A 21020-nucleotide genomic window follows, 5' to 3' on the forward strand; every position below is an offset into this window, starting at 1 on the left:
TTGCGAGGGGCTGCATGGAGCTATATAGGCACCCCCTTGCACGATTCCAAGGTGGGAGCGTCTTCTTTACTTTACTATCCAAGCCTCCTGCACCCCGAAGATCAAGCAAACTTGCTCCTCCTTAAAGATCAAGTCCACCCCAGAAAAATGCACGTTGATCTGAATCAACAGAGCAAAATCCAACAAGCCTAATGCAGAACATTTCATCGGTTGTTAAATAAGAAAGTTATTACTTTTTAAAGTGTCGCTTATTTTTCACAAAATAGTTATATGAACAAGTGACATATGCAAATGAGAGAGTCGATGATGTCCCTTACCATTTATTTTGTTTTTATTGTTTGAATGGTACAATACATGTAATTCATTTTTTACAAATTTGACAATAGGGACCAACTTGACTGAACCATGAAATGTTAAGACAATGGTAATTCCACATGTCCAGAGAGGAATAAAACTTTCTTTCACGCGACAATGAGGGGAAAATAAGAATATTTCATAATAATAAAATAAAAAATGAGTGGATAACATGAGGAGTCCCGTCATTTGCATACGGATCAGGATAACTGTTTTGTGAAATTAAGCGAAATTTAAAAATGTCATTTTATTTCATATCCAATTTTGATAACATTTTCAGTGTTATGCTTGGATTTTTTTTCACTTTTTATTCAAAACAACTTTTTTGTAGGGGGAGAATTGTCCTTTAAGTCTCATCGAAAACTTGAACATATCTTCTCTGTTGGATCTCTTCCCCCTTAATGTAACGAGGAACCTGGCAGATGCGCTGAACATCCCTTCAAATTTGAGCTGGCAGAGAACTACTGTTTAACCATCACCATGATCACAGTATGATATCTTCCTTTACAATCTCAGACATAAAAATATAAGTCTGAGACAAGACCGAAGACACAACGCGGATTCGTACACGCCCGAGAAGGAAATTAACTTGGAGATCAGATAAACGTCTGCTTTTGGTGATACGTAAAAATGGAGGGACTTATTTTAAACAAATCGTTGATGGCTAAAAGAGTCTTCCTCGTTTGGATTTCTGTTATATTTGGCGGTGCTTTCAATGGATTAGTGCAAGGAGGCGATGGTGAGAACGTTGCTTTTTTCAATTTATACTTTATTTGGCGAATTTTGTTTTGGGTCATTGGCAACTAATCATAAGATGAGAAGTTTACCGAGTTATTATCCTACACAATATAGGCCCTATTCACTATCATAGGTTTACTATGACTATTAGCAGAAATGATCGGCCTCACAAAATCATATTAAAGGGGTACTCTGGCATGGCCCTGGGGTTCCATGACATTTGGTCCGGCGACAATTGCTCCGATGGAAAATCTACACATTAAGTGAAACATAAAACCTAACCTCCAAAACTAAATAAACCCTAATCGTAATCATTACAATATTCTGAACCAAAAACTGTATCACAATCCTATCTCTAATCCTATGCCCTCTGTGATATTATGACCGGAGCAATTGTCGCAGGAGCAAATGTCGTGTCACCGGCCCTGGGACGCGGGGTGTTCGGGGTGCAACCCCCCCCCCCTAAAAAAATCCTTTGGGTGCTGCGTGTATTATTTTCCATAGACAGCAGCCTCAGGTGTTGTGGAAGATGTGTAAAAATTGAAAGAAATTTAACCAAAATGGCCTTTATTTTGTAGTGAAACCCTTTTTATTTTGTTGTTACTTTCTTTTCAATTATCTCGCGACGAATTATTTGACCTCCAAATTTGAAGTGAAAACCTTTGTATTTTTTTTCTTTTCAAATATACCCCTCAGCACCCTCAGAAAAAATTGTTTCCAGGGCCCTTGACTGTGGGCTGAATTAAATTATATCTAAACAGTGAATTCATTACAAATTCATTATCATAGGTCTCTACCATTGACATAAGAGATCAGCGACAACAATCCATATTAAAGTGGGTACTCCGGGGTGAAAACAATTAATATATTTAATTCGGTATAATTATAAACTAAGGTTCAACGAGCAACAAAACGCCGAAAATTCATCAAAATCTATCGTCATAAATCACGAAATTATAGAGTTTTGGAGTTTATTACTGCTTTGTGAAAACGTTCATAAATATGCATAAGGTGGGCTAGCTGATGTCATGTCTCCACTATCCTTTTCCATACGTCATGAAATCATAATTATTTCATATTCCAACACATGACTGTGTATGAGACGTCTCCCCTGCAACAAAATAAGATCCATCAATCTTGGCAATTTTTATCTTACACATCGAATCATAGGCCCCAGTCATATTTTTCTTCATTCTTGGAGGACATATTTCAAATAGATTTAATTTCATATAATGATATAGCAAAATAAATTGGGATATGACATAATAAGGTTACTGCTTAGTGCAAGGCCTATTCATGCAGACATGCGTAAAACTGTTTCACCGAAATAATACAATTCAATTAATCTTATTCAATCATTTGAAAATTAATGTACAAACCAAAATATATACAAATCTTACATGAATGTACAATATAGTTTAAATGAACAGGGTGCCCCTAAAGGCAAAAGCTTGATGAGTGGTACACCCAATAGATATAATATATAAACGTACATAAAAGTGAAAGAGTAACAATAATAAATAAATACGAACAATACATAAGAAGTTTAAATGTCATATATTTGTATTCCTTGTCCGGTTTTTCAGTCTAGGATTCGGTAGTTTTCTTGAGGGGATGCATTTTTGCCCCCAAATATTTTTAAAAGACCCAACCCCCACTTCCGGAAAAAAGGTAATCACTACAAATGACAGAGATTATTTGTTCTCCAGAAAATATTGACAAAAAAGTCCATCACTCCCAAATGAACACATTTTGGTTGCTTTTCCTTTATCTTTCTCTCTTTTTTGTTGCAATCTTACAGATCGAGTATAGCCGCACCTACCGCTTCCCCTCCTTCCCTAAATCTTCGCCTGAAATAAGCCTATAGCGTTACGTCATCTATCAATTCCAATGAAAAAAAGCATTGAATTTCAAATATGGAAGACAGATTATTGCCCCATGAAAGTAATTTTATCATTGTTATCTCTTTCCATTGTGCCATCATGTATTTATAGAAGGAAATACTCATGACAATATTTACAAAAATGGCGTAATAGCGAAAATAATAAACATAAACAGCGCAAATGATTGGACTTTAATAACAAAAGTGAAGAGGGAAGTAATATTTAGTTTCTTTCATCATGGATTGTTTAACAGTAGTTTTTTAAAGTTCTTTTCATGACATTTCTTATACGTCTACGATATTCGCTGTATTGCCAAAAGATTACACTATATTCGTTCTAAGTAATTATAAAAAGCTGCCCACGTACATTTTGTTATCTCTTCATTAACTTTCCTTCTTGACAGCAATGCTATAGACTATCCCTCCCCCTTTTTTAAAATTTCATATACTCAATGGCGAAATGAGCCAAAATATCTTAGAACGCATTATGGTGTATGAACGGGGGTGGGGAATCATGAAAAACTTCTAGCAAGCGAACATTTTTACCTTATTTTTTTAATGAAAAAATAATCTTGTAAAAAAAAAAAATGACATAGCATTTGACTCTAGCAGATAATGCAATTTCACCCTGTTTCTTTTCGTTTTTCCTCCTCATTCTTTGTTGTCTTAGAAAATATTTGCAATCAATGGCAAATATTTTACAATTGATTGATCACTTTTAACTTTATCAAATCAGATAACACTCCTTGTATCATGGAACATATTAGCAATCAATCGAAAATTCACAATTAATTGCACGGCATATGCTTGATTTCGGGAACGATAATAGACTTGCAATTGATCGCAAGTTTCTTGCAACGCCCCATTAGAACTTTTAGGCGGTGAATGGTTTGTGTTTATTTAAAATCACTGGCGTGTAAATTATTTTAATATTGATTTTAAATAAAACAGTAGGTATGTTAACCTATGCCTATCAATTAAAAAAGATTACTTGAACTCTCTCTGAACGAAAAGAAAAGTATCATATTACAGTTGTATAAAATTAAGCATTCTGTTTGCTTTTATGTTTCGTGTATGCAGTGGCGTACCGTGGTTCACGGCATATGGGAGGGGCACCAACAAAAAATATGAGTCACTTAGTTGGCGCGCGAAGCGCGCTCAATAACCAGGTGTACTAGTCCAATAGAGAAATTTTAAGGACTGTGTCATTAAACGGATATGTATCTCACTGATCAAATAACGCGAGGGCGATGCTCAAGCTATTTTTTTATTCAGGCCTAAAAAGTGACATTTTAAGCAAATATTTGTAATCAAAATACTTACCTGTCTCACTAAATAGATAATGCGAGCGCGAACTGAATTTTGTGTATATTTTGACCCCATACAGGGACATTTTAAGGACTATTTTTTTTTAATCCATAAAGAGAATACATATCGCATCATAGTCATCTAATGCGAGCGCCAAGCGCTTGCAGATTTTTTTGCTCTTTTTTTAAGAATTTCACCTAAACACATGAAGCACTTTTTATAGTCATTGTAATCATGACCATGATACTATCTCACTTATCTATTTTTTTTTTGAAATTCAGACCTGAAGAGGGGTATTCTAAGCATGGGCGGAAATCCCAGGGGGACGCGTGCCCCGTACCCAAAACAATAGGACACAATATCAAATGTCCCCCTACTATTTTTGGTATTTTATGATGGAAAGAAATACATTATCAAAAATCGAAATAAAACATATATTTTGGACGAAATGACCTTACTTTTTAGATGATAACTTTTTTTTTGCTTGTCAAATTCATTTTGGTCGAAATGACCTGACATTTGGGGTGATAACCTTTTTTTGCTTGTCAAATTTTCCAGCCCCTGGCACCTCTACCTTTGGGGAGATTTCCGCCTCGATTCTAAGGCTTGTTTGTAGGAGTTCAATAAGACCATACGTATTTTCACTAACCAAATAATGCGAGCGCGAAGTGCTGGCTGAAAATTGTTGATATTCAGATGAGAAAAGGGCCCTAATAAGAACTGTTTTAGGAATTCTTGAAGAGCAGACATATATCACCAATCCACTAATTGCGAACGTAAGCATGCACGGACTGGGAATGTTTTTATATTCAGACCTTAAAAAGGGGCAATCAAGTAGTCATGAATATATAAGCATATGTCACTATATAATATAACAAAAACTCGTGCAAGGAAATATATTTGGTGTATATTGACTTGAAAACGGAATGTTTTTAGTATCATGTTATCCCCTTAAACAGGATTATTTATCCCATTAAACAGGCAAAGTGAGCACCAAGAGTGATGAACACATAGGCCCTAAGCAAATGATGTTTCATAAAGTTATGATGAAATATCATACAATACATATAATGCAATTGACAAAGAATGTATTATGATACATGTATGATATCATATAATATAACATAACATGATATGATATGATAAAATACAATATAATATACAATAATTTCTTCTTCGCCTACTACGTTTCTCTTTCTTTGTCCGTCCTTTTCTCCTCCCCCCTTTTTTTTGAGGGGGGGGGGGGGCACGTGCCCCTGTAGTTAAGATATTGTGTGTATTATTAAGCCTACAGAGACAATGACATATCTTAATACTTGTCAGTGTGCTCTCCTTTGAAATCTCTCAATGGAAATATATCACACTGATTGGTGCTTTCATTTTATTGCTAAAATGAAAACACTGTCCAAATTTGTGTCGAGCATGGCAGTCAGATGGGAAGCGAGAAACTAGGCCATTACATCGTTGTCATGTCAGGCGTGATGTCACGACGAATAGATAAAATGTCAAAGGTCATTGCCAAGGGGAAAGTCGGGGGAGCCAAGTTAAGTCCAGACGTTATAGTAGGTAAATCTAATTACACTAAAAGCAGGGTTAAGTGGGTGTCATCTACATGCTGAGAAAAATAAGTTTCAAAAGACGCATGTCCTGGGAGGGAGGAGAACGAAGAATGGATTAGTTTTATTGCAAGTATTCCTTCTTTAAATGTTATTATTCGATTGTTTGAAACTTCAACTTAAATTTTATGATATCTAAAATCAGGATTCATTATTTTTTTAATTGAGTTCAACCCAAATAGACAAGATGTTTCTGAAGATAAAGAGACACCATACAAGTAGATATTTAGATGAAAATTTAAATAATATCGGACGAACATTAATACAGTTATGGTAATTGGTAATCACTTTACCTATGGAGACTTCATTTTGGCTACATAGGGGATGTCATAATGATGTAAGGCAAGGGCGGCTCTTTTATTTACCCTAGTACATAAACATGGCTAAGTCTCCCACCCCCTAAGTCTTACTCTACTTTCTATTTTTCTTACATGGCATGCATGAGGACACCATAAAACACAATCCTACCTGCGTTCGATTACTGCCCCAGTGGAATACGTACTATGAGAAAACCATTAATCCCTTATACAAGTCCATGCCCATGAGAAATGTGTCCACGCCACTTGTCATTATTTACCTAGTTGCCAAAACAGCTATAACTTTGTTATTGCTTGTCCAGTTGCTTTTAAAATTCCACTATTTTATTTTACCCAACAATCTTAACTGTACATGTTAAAGTATATATTTATATTTGTTCAACATGTGCAAAAAATATTATCGATTGTAAATATCACTCGTATTTCTTATGTTTATACCCCAACCTGAATTGGTAAAATAAAGTAAGAAAACATCGGATTGTTGTCCACCTCATTAGAGCCAATACACATGGTAGGTAAACAACTGTGGTCCCATAACGTAGCCTTGTGGTATCGCCTTTTTCAGTCAGTCAGTAGTTAAATGCTTAAAGGCCATCCAATGGCATATGGCCTTTGCTCGAAATTTACCCCCATAAATTTATCATATTAATCATATCAATAATGGTATATTTGCATACTCTCATCGGACTGGTGAAATGTATTTCATTAAGATGAATTTCGATCATTTTACTTGTTTTGACAACACATTTTTTATAACATTTTCCTTGCGACAGGCTGGGACAGCGCCAGTCACAATAAGGTTTACAGCAGTGATCCACTACCTTGCACCTTCAAAGGCGAAATGTACTTCCACGCCGATTCGTGGATCATCGATCGAGATACGGAATGCCATTGTAATGACAGTGACGTCATCTGTGACGTCATGACTTGTCCATACCTGGACTGCGACAATCCTATCCCGATTCCGAAAGAACCATGTCCGATCTGTTTCCACAGTGAGTTTTTTCAAATATTTATTTATTATTTATTCATGTTTTATTTTACAAATGATAAAGTAAGGTGGTGGGTAGTCAATATTCAAATAATTGTGTTTTAATTTAGTGCTCGGAAGATTAACTAAATTGAAATTATCATTGCAAAATAAAAAAGAATGGAACGAAAATGTTACATTTAAAGGTGTCAGTTAGATCATGGCTTTTAAGTCCATTTCGGGTGTGAAAATGGTAACTTGACTCTTTGATAACGAATGCTCTTAACACTTGGATTGTTGCATGCAGTTATCATCAATACTATTACAAGGGCAAGTTTCCTGAAGAATAAATGAATGCGATAACTTTGCCATTAATGGTAACTACCATGGTAACGCGGCTAATCACCATATATCTCAGGGTTTCCATAATAGCTGGCAAACTTATTGCAACCTTAGTGTTCATTAAAAGGTGCTTGAGATTTTGATACATGCTAGTATAATTAATTGTCATCCCAGGTCAAGATCAAGGTCATAATGACGACACAACAGTGATTTTCATTTTTTTTCTTTTCTCCCGCATTCACTTCCATATATCTCTACTCCCCCAAACGTCTTTCTCTGATTAGACGTCATTGTCCAATTACTTAACGTCAAACTCCATCCTCTAAATGACGTCATGACTGCCTACGTACCCGTCACATTGACCTTTGACATCGATGTCCTATTCGAGGAATTTTCTCAGACGACAAGTGTAACCGGGAAACGCCTGTGGAAGGTCTCGGCATGGGGGAGCAGTGAACCAGACGGCGGAGGAGCTTGGCATGGTTACGTCGATCAAGTCCTCACCGCACGTCAGTCGTCAAAGTCACATAAAAGAGACACCGATTTCGTCATTGATGAAATAACCTTTGACCTTGTTCCGCCGTCGTGTGAAGCTGTCCGTTATATCTGCGTAAGTTTTGCCCGGGGCGACGCACCCGTTACAAAGACGCAGTTGGAACTCATATTCACCGGAACCGATGATGAAAAGAAAGATGTAAGGAAGTGTGTGCGAGCCCCACGCTGTGACGGTAAGTTCTAGCCTCTATGGCCCGTATTCCGAAGTCGGGTTTGAATTGGACCTCGATCTTGGTTCAGTAAGAATCCGGTTTAGAATAAAACTCAAGAGCAACGCTAAACTCCGACTTCAGAATACTGACCTACGAATCTAGAGGTCTGTTGGTGGGGACCTATGTGGGCTGAAGACAAGGGCCCATGTGATATTTCGATCATGTTGTGAAAAGGGAGGAAGAGGATAAAAATTAGGGGAAGAGTGAGAAACAAAGAAATAAAATTATGTCGTAAATGGACCTGCATGGGCCGCTAACTCCGTAATAAGCCAGTTCGTAGTTCCACTCTGCGCATGATCAGAAGACGCTGCACATGATGAGAGGAAGGTCGTTGGTACTAAAAAGACATGGTGGTTTAAAATTCAACGAGATAAGCACCAACTTTGATGTCTTGATTATTCATATATTCTATTGAATTGTGTTTTTCATTTACATCCACTAAAAACAATGCGTCCACGAATGACTGGTATTCGGGCTGGTATTTCACAGTTTGCCAAGTACATTGTACAACATGCTAAAATATGCAATTTCAAAGTAAAAATGCAACAAATACCTTCAAAGAGTTTCATTGGAGTGCTATTCTAGTCACCTGGTCTATTCAATTTCTTCATCCTGCTATGTAAGGCATGCTTGCGTAATATCTTGCTTTGAAATCTGCCTTTCACAATGAAAGAAATGAAAGGTCATTTGACCAATATTGTCTATGAAGTAACTACGAACTGGTCTATACGATTGCTCATACCAACGCCTGCGTGGCGGTTGCGAAAACTTCCTATTGTCTGTCGATGCTTCGCTCTTCGGTTGTCGACAAGAGCCATAATAATGAAGGGAGTACTTTTCCATAAGTGAAAATGACAAAGTCCTTCAATTCGACAACAAAAAACAGTTAACCGAGTCCTGCAATCATGAAGAATATATTTAACGATTCGGCAAAATAAAAGAAAAAGGTTTTTAGAATCCCGAAGTGGTGGAATTTTCTTGAAGCTAAAGGTTATCGACACACCATGAATGTACATTGTTATTATCATTGACTGTAATGAGGTTAAATGGCGTACATGGCATATGGCCTAAATAACAGTTATTGAATTTAGAACTCAAATAAAACACTGGTTCCACCCCAATTACGTGACTGAATAGGAGAAAAACAAGAGAAGAAGTAGCAAGGAAGATGATGATAAAGTAGAAGAGGAAGGAGGGACAGAAGTAGAAAATGAAGGAACAGAGGAAGAAGGAGAAGAGAAAGGGAAATGGGTTGCAGAAGTAATATAAGAAGAGAACAAAGAAGAAGGAGAAGAAAAAGAAGAAGAAGGAGGAAGAAGAGGTGGAGGAGGAAGAAGAAGACACTATAATTTCAAAGCACAACTTTATTTCAAACATTTGTTTTCCTTCCCAGAACCAGTTCCTCTCCCACCAAAGTCGATCATGGGACAGACATGTCGGTCCGGGGGACGGGAATACCTGCCCGGTGAAGAATGGAAGAAGTCCGCCTGTGTCAGTTGTGTTTGCGAAGATGGACAGGCTAATTGTGAAACCGAGAGATGCTTACGTTCTAACTGCGCTAACCCTGTCCAGGTGGAAGGGGTATGCTGCAGAGTCTGCCCTTATAGTAAGTAGTTTTGGCCCCTTTTTCATTTCCCACAATAGTACTAGCTATGTGTAATAGGGCCTACCCATATTGCAACTGTATTTTAATTGTGGTTGATCAGATCAATCGAAACTCTTTTTTTTTTCAAACGGGGCCGCCCTGCTGGTATTAGGGTCATTTTTTCTGTTTCTGTAGAAGTTATGAATGTCATACGTTGTACAGAAAACTAGTGTCTCTAGTAAGACTGCAAGAGCCATCGCAACATCATCTTCAAAATCATTAATGATCTACGCCAGACGTTTGAAGGACGTAAAAGACCAATATTGTTTATTCCATCTTTATTTTGATTAGAAATTGGTGTTTAGCTGGTGCAAACAAAATTAAATACCAAAATTGTGTTGATATAAGTGGCCACAATTATTTCAATGATGTGACGTAATGTGACAAAGTTTTAAGGTAGGGCCTCAGTTTTGGATAGGCTTACAGTGAGTTATTTCGGCCAAAGAATTCGAAAAAGTTGTTGTTGCTGAATTCGGCATATGTAACGTCAAAACATTTGTAACGGCCATTAAACTTACGAAATTTGAGCTAGGCACCCCCTCCCACTCCCTCTATCCAGTACCCTGGGAACGATTTTTGTTTTTATGCTGGGGGTGCTGAAGTAAATTTGACAAGCCAACAAAAACAAACAAACAAAAAACTTTCACTACAAAGTGAAGGCTGTTTTGGCGCCAAGAAATTATTTGACAAGAAGCAAAAAATAAAATGGTTTTCACTACAAAATATGAGTAATTTTCCCTACATTTTTCCAATTTGCCACATTTACCACAATTCCCGGGGGTGCTGCCTATGGAAATACACGCAGCACCCCCTGGGAAAATCTTGCTTCAGCACCCCCAGCACCCCTGCTTCCAAGGGCCATGCATCTATCCCACCAATTCTCCTGCATGTCCCTAAACCACTACCAGCGTGGCCAACGGTTCTTACTTTAAATAATGATGCCAGTGGCTCACTATTATTGTTTTACATGTTATTATGGTCAAATAATGTCTTACCTCGTATTGTGCGCATGTATTGTACTACGTCAGATCGATTGGGCGAGTACTTTATTCATCCGTGTTTATTCTTGTTTCTGCTCGATCAGTGGCAATCGGAAGGCGATTGGAGTTTCACTACGACGCATCCTTCAACTACAACACGGGACTGGTCCGCTATCTAGACGTCGACCTCGTCGTGACTTTCAGAGAGGACGCCCGAACCACCTCGATCAAAGGAAAGAATCTCTGGAAGATGAGTGGGTGGGCGAGTTTCAACCAGGAAGGAAGTGGAACACAGATGATTTACGTCGACCAGATCCTTAATGAAGGCCTGCAATCAAAAACTTACAAGAAGGGCAAAAAGTTCAAAATGAACAGTAAGCATTTTAGCAAACCGAACCTCGTCTGGAGGCGCATACCCGAATTGGCACTTTGATCAAAGATTCCCCACGTGTGGTATACGCGGTTGTTTGTTGCCAGGACGGGTTGTTTGTCCGCACAAGACGGCAATTTCAGGAACTTATTATTGCGATCAGTATGTCATCAATAGACTGAAAGAAATATCAGAAAATGTTACCTAGCAAAAATGTCCACAACAATTTTTTTTCTATTCAATGCATGATTTTTGTTTTTTTAATCCAGACCAAAAGACTATGTTTTTATTAACTGCGTAGTGTCCGGACACCACTCCTCCCATCCTGTCAAATTTAGTGAGAAAGTGCCAATCCAGGACCTGTGTTGGAACTTTCTCAATATAATCGACACGCCACAAAATTGAAAACACATACATGAATTTTTGTTTCTTAGTTTAAATCAACTTTTTTATTGGGTGGACTTCATTTTGGGGGAAATATTAGGACAGTAGGGCTGTCTGAAAATAATGTTATTGAAGGCCCCCATTCCACAGAACGGAGACCATTGAAGACCTCGAAAGACCGACATTGACAAGGTCTTTCAGAAGTCTCCGGGATTAATGGTATTGAGGGTCTCTGCGGAATGGCTTCGGAAACCCCTGGAGAAATATCTGGATGACTGACTGATACTTTTTTTCTTGCTGAACTTTGGTTAATCCTAGAGTAATCTGTCAAATATCTTTCAGTACTCAATAGCATTTCATTGGTCTTTCAGATATCATGTTTATGCAACAAATGATCTTCTGGCATTTGTCGAAAGATCATGGAAGTTAATTGAGAGACTATAATGGAAGAACACGCGGATAGACCATTTTCCTGAAAGACTATAGACAGTTTTCCTGAAAGACTGTGTTTTGAACCATTTCAAAATTTTGGATCCTATAAAAACCACGAAAGCCATTGCAAGATCGGTTCAGAATCTTGTAAAATCTTTGAGACTATTGAAAGTTCATTAAAAGACCACTGAAAGATCTAATCAGTTTCATCTATGGTATACCAGGGGTCTACACGTGGTTTGTTCTTTGTGGGATATCGGCGTTACTGGATCCCAATTTTAATAAAATATCATTATGATTATTTGGCATCAAATGGTTACAAAGATGACGATGCTCAACATCCATCGATCTCACGGTGCCATTAAAGTAACCATTGGATGAGAAAGTTACCATGATATAAACTTCAATGCAATGGGGTCATGGACTTTATTCAAATTATTTTCTCAGGAATTAAGTGATGACTGATTTGTTTATCTTTTACTTTGCTAGATGCAAGGTATTATCTGGAGAATTACGAGTGCGAGGCAGTGCGCTACTTCTGTTTCACGTTCGGAAAAGGTGACGACCCGCAACCTGACAACGGAGTCGATTTCCAGTTACGAGGGGTCAACCACGATATAGTTCGATGCTTGGAAGCCCCGGGATGCTTACGTGAGTATACTGTGCTCCAAAAATGATTTTTGAATGCCTGGCATATATATCAAGGGCGTCATGCATTCTTCCAACAATTTAATTTGAATGTACAGTATACGAAAATAAAGGTGACGAAATACAAATATTTAAAGCATACAAATGTATAGAAATATTCGGGTGGCTGAACACAAGTCTAACAAAACATTGGGAGTTGTAGAATTTTAAGAAAACTGAGTAATCATGATTGTGATAGATCGTAAGTTGTGGAATTTATGCTAATTGCTGATAAGATTAACTATTCTTGTTTGTTTATTTATTTTATTTATTTATTTGATTCATTCATTTATTTATTTCCACATGCAAAAAACAAATCATAATGTTATTACGATGTAATATTAGTGCACGAAGTGGGAAGGTCGCTAAAAGCTTGTCAAGAGAGACACCAAAAACAATGCTCCTTGTAATATAAATGGTACATATCAAAATCGTACAAATTCGATATGAATTGTTTTCGTTTTTAGTTTTTTCGAAGTTGTATTTTTAAATGTCGTATAGTATTGTATTATATAGTCTTGGATCATATAGTATTGAATCATAAAAACACATGTAGGTGACAGAATTCGTCAAGTCAGAACATACAGGTGACGAGGAACTGGTTAGTCGGAAGAATTAGCTAGCCGTTCTGTCTGAGCACTTCTTGCAATCCTTGTTTTTTACAATTTAAAGATACATTTCATTATAATCATATTTAATTTAAAATGTTTAACGGTATCTGGTGTCTCTAGCTGACGAAGAACTGGATAGTTTTTGGGTGGACCCGGATGCCCCAGTAGTAACAACAACACTACCTCCACCAACAACAACGCAGCCGCCCACTACATCTACACTGCCACCAACAACCACAACTGTAAGAACAACCACCACCACTACTCGGCGCCCTCCTCCCGAGACGAACCAGGTGGATGGAACCGACAGAGACAATAACGGAGCATCGGGGAAAGGCAAGGGGAAGGGCAAGGGCAAAGGAAAGGGCAAAGACAGAGGTGGAGGTGGTGGAGTAAGTCGTCCCGATCCATGGGCACCTGTCTACTCGGAAGTTGAACCACGCCCTCCACGTCCGTGTGTCACACGCAGCGCAGAGCACGGACATGGGGAAAGATGGAGGACAGATCCGTGTACCAAGTGTAAATGCAACGACGCGGCAATTCGTTGTGTCATCAAGAGTTGTCCACCCTACTATTGCTTCGACCCGATTTTCGTGGATGACCAGTGTTGTCCATTCTGTCCAGCAAGTAAGTTGCATCGAACTGGCATGTGTACCTGTTAAATATTCCCACCGCCCACTTTTTCTTTCTCTCAGACAATCAGATCCTAGGATTTTCCTTTTTTATATTTTATATTTCTGTTTTATCATGTTGCATGCCAGAACTTTAGAACTATTTTTTGCCCCCTATATAGTTTTAAACTTCACGATCTGTACTTATTTTTCCGTTTATAGTCTATTTTGTACATAGTTGTAAATAAAAAAAATTATATTGTGGAAATGATCAATTTAATTTTATTTCATTGATATTTTATCACCACCACCACCACCATCATCATGTTCATCATTGTTGCCATCATGTTCATCATTGATATGCCCATTACATTTTATTTCATTGATTTTTTCACCATCATTATCTCGAACACCACCACCACCACCATCATCATCATCATCACCACCATTACTACCATCATCAGCAGCAGCATCCTCATCATCATTACCATATTGATATGAGTCCATTTCATTTACCTCCACAATCAGATGTTGTCGTTACTCGAGTGGCCCCGTCTCTCATGTCCAACATCAGAGAGCTAACACTCGGTCAACGTTTCCAGCTCACTTTCATGGTGAATGTGACCTTTAGGGATTCCTGGGACACGACTAGTGTCTCTGGAGAGGACCTGTGGAAGCTCTCCGTGTGGACCAGCCGCAAACCGGAAGGGACTAACCCCAACAACATGGTAGACCAAGTCCTCAGCGATCAGCAGCGGGTAAAGAAGTATATCTGGGGGAAACCTTTCGCGTTCAAAGGCGTCGGGTACGAGCTACAAGTCAACAACTGCCCGGATGTCCGCTTCGTCTGCGTCAAGTTCGGCCAGTCGGAAAACCCGCAAACCAAACATGGCTTTGGTTTCTTCCTGGAGACGCTTCCCAATGATCATGTCCTGGAAGTCTGTATTCGTCTTCCGGACTGTACGATATAAAGTTATTCAAGAAATATTTCAAAACAAAATCATGACGGAGAGACTATTTGTGATGTGTTGGAAACTCGTTATGGGTCTAGTTGTTTAAAGTTTTAAGTCAAGTTTTAATTGACGTTTTGAGATCCTATTGCCTGTGGCTCGATTGGGGAGCTGAGAAATAATCATAGAAGTCATTCTTTGCTAGTACAAGGCGACCTATTGCGTATCGACTCGACAGACTGAGGGATTTGCCACAAAATACAGAAGAACTATTTCATCATCGCTCCACAATTCATGGTACTCTGCGGATGCAGTCAGTTAGCACTATTTAAAATAAAGCGAATGGCGGACGGTTTACCACAGGAATGTTTTATACTTTGTTTATTTTATGCGATTTTCTTTCCTTATCACTTTTTTACAATTTAGAGATTGGTAAGGAACCTGGTCCTCAAAGGGGAGGGTGACAATGTGACCAGCCTCCCGAAAACCAACAATAAGTCGCCAGGGAAGCTTGCCCATAATTAGTAGACTTGTTAAGAGGGTGAACGCTGCATTTTTGAGTACAAATGTCCCACTTGGCACAAATGTTCCTTGAGTCAAAAGAAAAATTTTCATCCAAAGAGACACGCTGTATCTATGCAAATAAGCAAGTAATTTGCATAAATTTGCATATTATGTCGATATAGTAAAAACAAGTATTTCAGAATATATATTTAACCAGAACTGCCCTAAAATTGGACATAAAGACTTAGGGTAAGAAAGGGAAGAAAATTGTCATTAAAAAATTGGGATATCCTTGTTTATTATTACCTAATTTACATAAATTATGCAAATTATAATTTAAAACAGAGTATTTTTTCATGAATCCTGAACTGCTTTTAAAAAACAGCAACTAATACACAATGTCAACATTCTACATGAAAGAGAATATATTAGCGAAAACATCGATATGCTTCATGACAGTATTAGTGTCTTAATTTGCTTAGAAAGAGGGCAAATATGTCAAAATGTATGACGTGATATTGCGCTAAAACGAGACCAAAACAATCTCTATGTCACAGTCACACTCACGAATCGGACAATAAAGCGATCAATGGTATGTCATTCGAGATAACACAATCTCAACACAATAGCTTCCATCGGCTTCTCGTATTGCTTTTGTTGGTGTGTCTGCCACACCGTAATCTATGATACATACGGACAAAATGCATTTCGGTATCGGTAAAACACTATTAATTTTGTTTTATTTGTTTCTAATTTGTTTCTCTTGGAAAATTTACAGGAGACATTGCTTTGCAGGTTACTGCTTTAATGAAACTCTGGCACATGAATCATGACGAATGTATCCTACCTCAATCCATATTTTAACTTTATTAAAATATATATCTTTTTGGAGACCCCGAGGTGACAAAACTGCATCCCCCTGCATTCCCGCCACTTTACCAAACCAGTTTGACTTGTATAATCGACTTGGAAAAGACAGATGTATGAGACATCAGTCAACATGTTTCCTGAAGAAAGTTTTTTGTTTTTGTTTATTTAAGCCTACGCCCACGGGAGCCCTCCGAATTTACCCCATCCCCTCTCCGTATTTCGACTTTAAATAAAAAAAACCATCGGCAAGGCAAATTGCGTTTTTTGGTATAATAAAGCAACTTTTATATCTATATTTTTATATTTACATTCATCATTATTGATATTATTATAATTATTATTAATATTATTATTATTATTATTATTATTATTACTGTTGTTATTATTATTATTATTATTGTTCTGCCATTTGTAATAGTGCTCTAGCACAGTAAAGGCTATAACCCAACAGGAGCATGCCTAGGATACCCTCTCCCTTTTTGGTTTTATGTATTCAAAAATAGTTTATTGTCTTTAGAACTCTTAAAATATTACTTTTGTTTGTATTGATATCTTGGAATAGATTGAGGAGAAAATACTCTACAACTGACATGTAGAGGAGCTGTGGTACATTGAAGAACAGCCACACAGCCCTTTATTGATTCCACTCTGTTAAATTTAAATATTTTTAGAGCCCAATCGGAAGAAAGATGCATTTCTACTACACAAAGTAAAGCCTCTTTGCATTCTTCTCTTGAAAAAAAAAAAACATAGAAGGCATTGTTTTATATCTCATAAAATAAGTTCGTGTACGTGACGGTGGCCTGTCGAAGTTGCCCAACCGTTTATTTTGTTTTGACAATATATATTTAGAATATCGTCTAAATGAAACCCTCATCTGGAAAAGGGCACTTGTTAAAGGCAGCATCTACATTATATAGAGGAGGCCCTGGCACTGGGAAGAGGGGGCTGAAGCTTGTTAAATTTCTTCGGACCAAGATTTTACATTGAAACTTTTTTTGCTTTTCAAATTTACATCAAGAAATTTAACAAGCAAATAAACAAAATTGATTGCACTACAAAATGAAGGGTTTTTTTTTTGGTAACGTTTCTTTTTTTTCGTTTTGTCACATCTGCCGGAATTCCAGGGGGTGCTGTCTATGGAGAATAACACACGCAGCACAGCCCCCCCCCCTTCAGAAAAATCTTGTGGGTGCTTCAGCCCCCGCTTCCAAGTACCAGGGCCTCCTCTATATAATGTAGATGCTGCCTTTAATAAGTGCCCTTTTCCAGATGAGGGCTTCATTTAGACGATATTATAAATATATATTGTCAAAACAAAATAAAGGGTTGGGCAACTTCGACAGGCCACCGTCATGTACACGAACTTATTTTATGCGATATAAAACAATGCCTTCTATGTTCTTTTTTTTTCAAGAGGAGAAAGTAAAGAGGCTTTACTGTGTGTAGTAAAAATGTATCTTTCTTCCGAATGGACTCTAAAAATATTTAAATTTAATATAGAGTGGAATCAATAAAGGGGTATTTTAGAGCTTACGTGTGGCTTTTCTTCAATGTACCACAGCTCTTCTACATGTCAATTGTAGAGTATTTTCACCTCAATCTATTCCAAGATTTGAGTTCTAAAGACAATAAACTATTTTTGAATACATAAAACCAAAAGAGGAAAGGGTATCCCAGGCATGCTCCTGTTGGGTTATAGCCTTTACTGTGCTAGAGCATTATCACAAACTGCAAAACAACAACAATAATAATAATAATAACAATAATAATAATAATAATAATATTAATGATAATAATAATATTAATATAGATAAATATGAAATATAGATATAAAAGTTGCTTTATTATACCAAAAACGCAATTTGCCTTGCCGGTGGCTTTAAAACACGATATTTTTTTTATGTAGTGTCGAAATACAGAGAGGGGATGGGGTAAATTCGGAGGGCTCCCATGGACGTTTATAGGCTTAAATAAAAATATAAAAAAACTGTCATCTGGAAACATGTTAACTGATGTCTCATACATCTGTCTTTTCCAAGTCGATAATACAAGTCAAACTGGTTTTGTAAAGTAGCGGAAATGCCGCGGGGAATGCAGTTTTGCCACTTCGGGGTCTCCAAAAGATATATATTTTAATAAAGTTAAAATATGGATTGAGCTAGGTGGGGTACATTTGTCATGATTCATGTGCCAGAGCTTCATTAAAGCAGTAACCTGCAAAGCAATGTCTCCTGTAAATTTTCCAAGAGAAACAAATTAGAAACAAATAAAACAAAATTAATAGTGTTTTACCGATACCGAAATGCATTTTGCCCGTATATACCATAGATTACGGTGTGGCAGACACACCAACAAAAGCGATACGAGAAGCCGATGGAAGCTATTGTGTTGAGATTGTGTTATCTCGAATGACATACGTACATTGATCGCTTTATTGTCCGATTCGTGAGTGTGACTATGACATAGAGGTTGTTTTGGTCTCGTTTTAGCGCAATATCACGTCATACATTTTGACATATTTGCCCTCTTTCTAAGCAAATTAAGACACTAATACTGTCATGAAGCATATCGATGTTTTCGCTAATATATTCTCTTTCATGTAGAATGTTGACATTGTGTATTAATTGCTGTTATTTATAAAACAGTTCAGGATTCATGAAAAAATACTTTGTTTTAAATTATAATTTGCATAATTTATGTAAATTAGGTAATAATAAACAAGGATATCCCAATTATTTTATGACAATTTTCTTCCCTTTCTTACCCTAAGTCTTTATGTCCAATTTTAGGGCAGTTCTGGTTAAAAATATATTCTGAAATACTTGTTTTTACTATATCGACATAATATGCAAATTTATGCAAATTACTTGCTTATTTGCATAGATATAGCGTGTCTCTTTGGATGAATCCTTTTCTTTTGACTCAAGGAACATTTGTGCCAAGTGGGACATTTGTACTAAAAAATGCAGCGTTCACCCCTTTTTTTGCAGTTAACAAGTCTACTAAATTACATGTATACTAATTTGTTCTTCAAATAGAAAAAAAGAAAAATAAAAAACCTAGAAGAGTAGCCTTCTTTTCCCCTTCATACTGTCAACATTTCAAATTGCAAAGGTAAATCAAAGACAACATACAAAAGTTTCCTTGACACAAGTATTTTTTTCCGAACTGCTTGGAAGTTTCATTGAAATTGCAAAGTGTGCATATCTTATGCTTGAGTTGAACCCATAACTTCAAAAGTATTTTTCTCCATATTTTTTTATTAGCACTCACTTTGATTCTACTGCATTCAATCAAATACTTGTGTTGGTTATTGTCGATCAATTTCGACTGGTTATACAGTATATCATTTACAAACTTAGGATGTTTTTTTTTTCACACTCAAATCTCAAAATTAATTTTGGGCGACTTGGTTCTTAGGATGGCTGGTTAATTCCAATTGACATGATGAGCATGACTACCAAAACCTTATAATGCACACTATGCCATGGGGATGTAAAGACAAATAAATATCACAAATTATTAAAAAGCAAATAACGAAATGTTGTAGATACAAAAGTCATCCACTTTGCAAAATATATAAATTACAAATGCCAAGGTTCGCAATGACGTGCATTACCCTTAAAGCAGGTTACCCAATAAGGTATTAATCAATGACTTATATATTCTCCCTAAAAATCAATAAAATGGTGCTACTTGTACTTAAGATACCACGGACTAAAGCATTATGGGTGCTCTAGCATAGGCAAAAGTTAAAATAACATACTAATGTTGAGTACTATACTGTAAAAAAATTATGTTGGTAAAAAAAAGTCTTCCACAATTTGAAATGACATTCAGAGAAATTTTCATCATTTATTTTTCGAAAGGTTAGACAAATTTAACACTTGGCTCATTATTTGGACTTCATGAGCCCGTTTCTTATAGACTTACAAGCACGATGTTGTTATTATTGTAATTACCATGGAACCCTTGATTTTATAATTGTGATTAGCTGTTTAGCCCTGTTACCACGGAAATTACCCCCAACAGGCCCCAAACCTTAGTGCCAGTCGTCAAATCATTCACTAAAGAAAACAGCCATGAAACAGCCATCGGAATATAAAGGGGAAGATGCAGTTAAAGGTACTCCCAATTTATACAATTTTTTTACTTGTTATACTTACCCTTTTACACTTCATATTCCAATTTAACCAATTCAACATCCATGTTTTTTTAATTACTATAATACGTATATAGAATGTATCCGTTTAAGTTGAACCTTCTCCCTCATACATTGAAACTATACCATTTTTGGTTTACATATGGGAATATTATTTTGGTGTTTTAGCCAAAACCTTTTAGTTTATTAATATATTTATATAGAATCATTATTACTATGCTGCATGGCTTTCTTTATCTATCTCTTTCTATACCCCTCTCTCTTACTACATCTTTGTACCCCCCCCCCTCTCTCTCCTGTTCAATCAAAATAATGTTCGATCATATTCTATACATTTATACATAATTCTATTATTCTACACCTGCGTGCTAAGCTTCTATCCTGAGCTAAATGCATGCAATGCCGTAGGTACATTCAACAAGGTATCATCGTTCATGTACTTATATTCGTCAATAATCAGCATTTACAATCAGAAATGTTGACAATAAAATCATCTGATAAACATCCACTGTGCAGC

The 21020-nt window shown here is 36.9% G+C and overlaps 1 protein-coding gene across 1 annotated transcript; it reads left to right on the forward strand.

Annotated features, from left to right (window-relative positions):
* Positions 1 to 754: 754 nt before the first annotated feature.
* LOC129266765 (uncharacterized) lies at positions 755 to 19373 on the forward strand. Its single transcript, XM_064103671.1, has 9 exons — positions 755 to 1093; positions 6989 to 7210; positions 7812 to 8255; positions 9688 to 9900; positions 11024 to 11293; positions 12595 to 12756; positions 13524 to 14030; positions 14543 to 16060; positions 18439 to 19373. The coding sequence occupies exons 1-8, from the start codon at positions 985 to 987 to the stop codon at positions 14983 to 14985; spliced, it is 2370 nt and encodes a 789-aa protein (XP_063959741.1). The 5' UTR covers positions 755 to 984; the 3' UTR covers positions 14986 to 16060; positions 18439 to 19373.
* Positions 19374 to 21020: the final 1647 nt, after the last annotated feature.

This window comes from Lytechinus pictus, chromosome 8 (assembly GCF_037042905.1).
Source record: "Lytechinus pictus isolate F3 Inbred chromosome 8, Lp3.0, whole genome shotgun sequence".
NCBI classification, from domain to species: Eukaryota; Metazoa; Echinodermata; class Echinoidea; order Temnopleuroida; family Toxopneustidae; genus Lytechinus; species Lytechinus pictus.

Coding starts and splice junctions, on each gene's coding strand:
- LOC129266765 (XM_064103671.1), top strand. CDS start 985: ATGGAGGGACTTATTTTAAACAAATCGTTGATGGCTAAAAGAGTCTTC. Junction 1,094..6,988: donor ATTAGTGCAAGGAGGCGATG/GTGAGAACGTTG, acceptor TCCTTGCGACAG/GCTGGGACAGCGCCAGTCAC. Junction 11,294..12,594: donor CAAAAAGTTCAAAATGAACA/GTAAGCATTTTA, acceptor TTACTTTGCTAG/ATGCAAGGTATTATCTGGAG.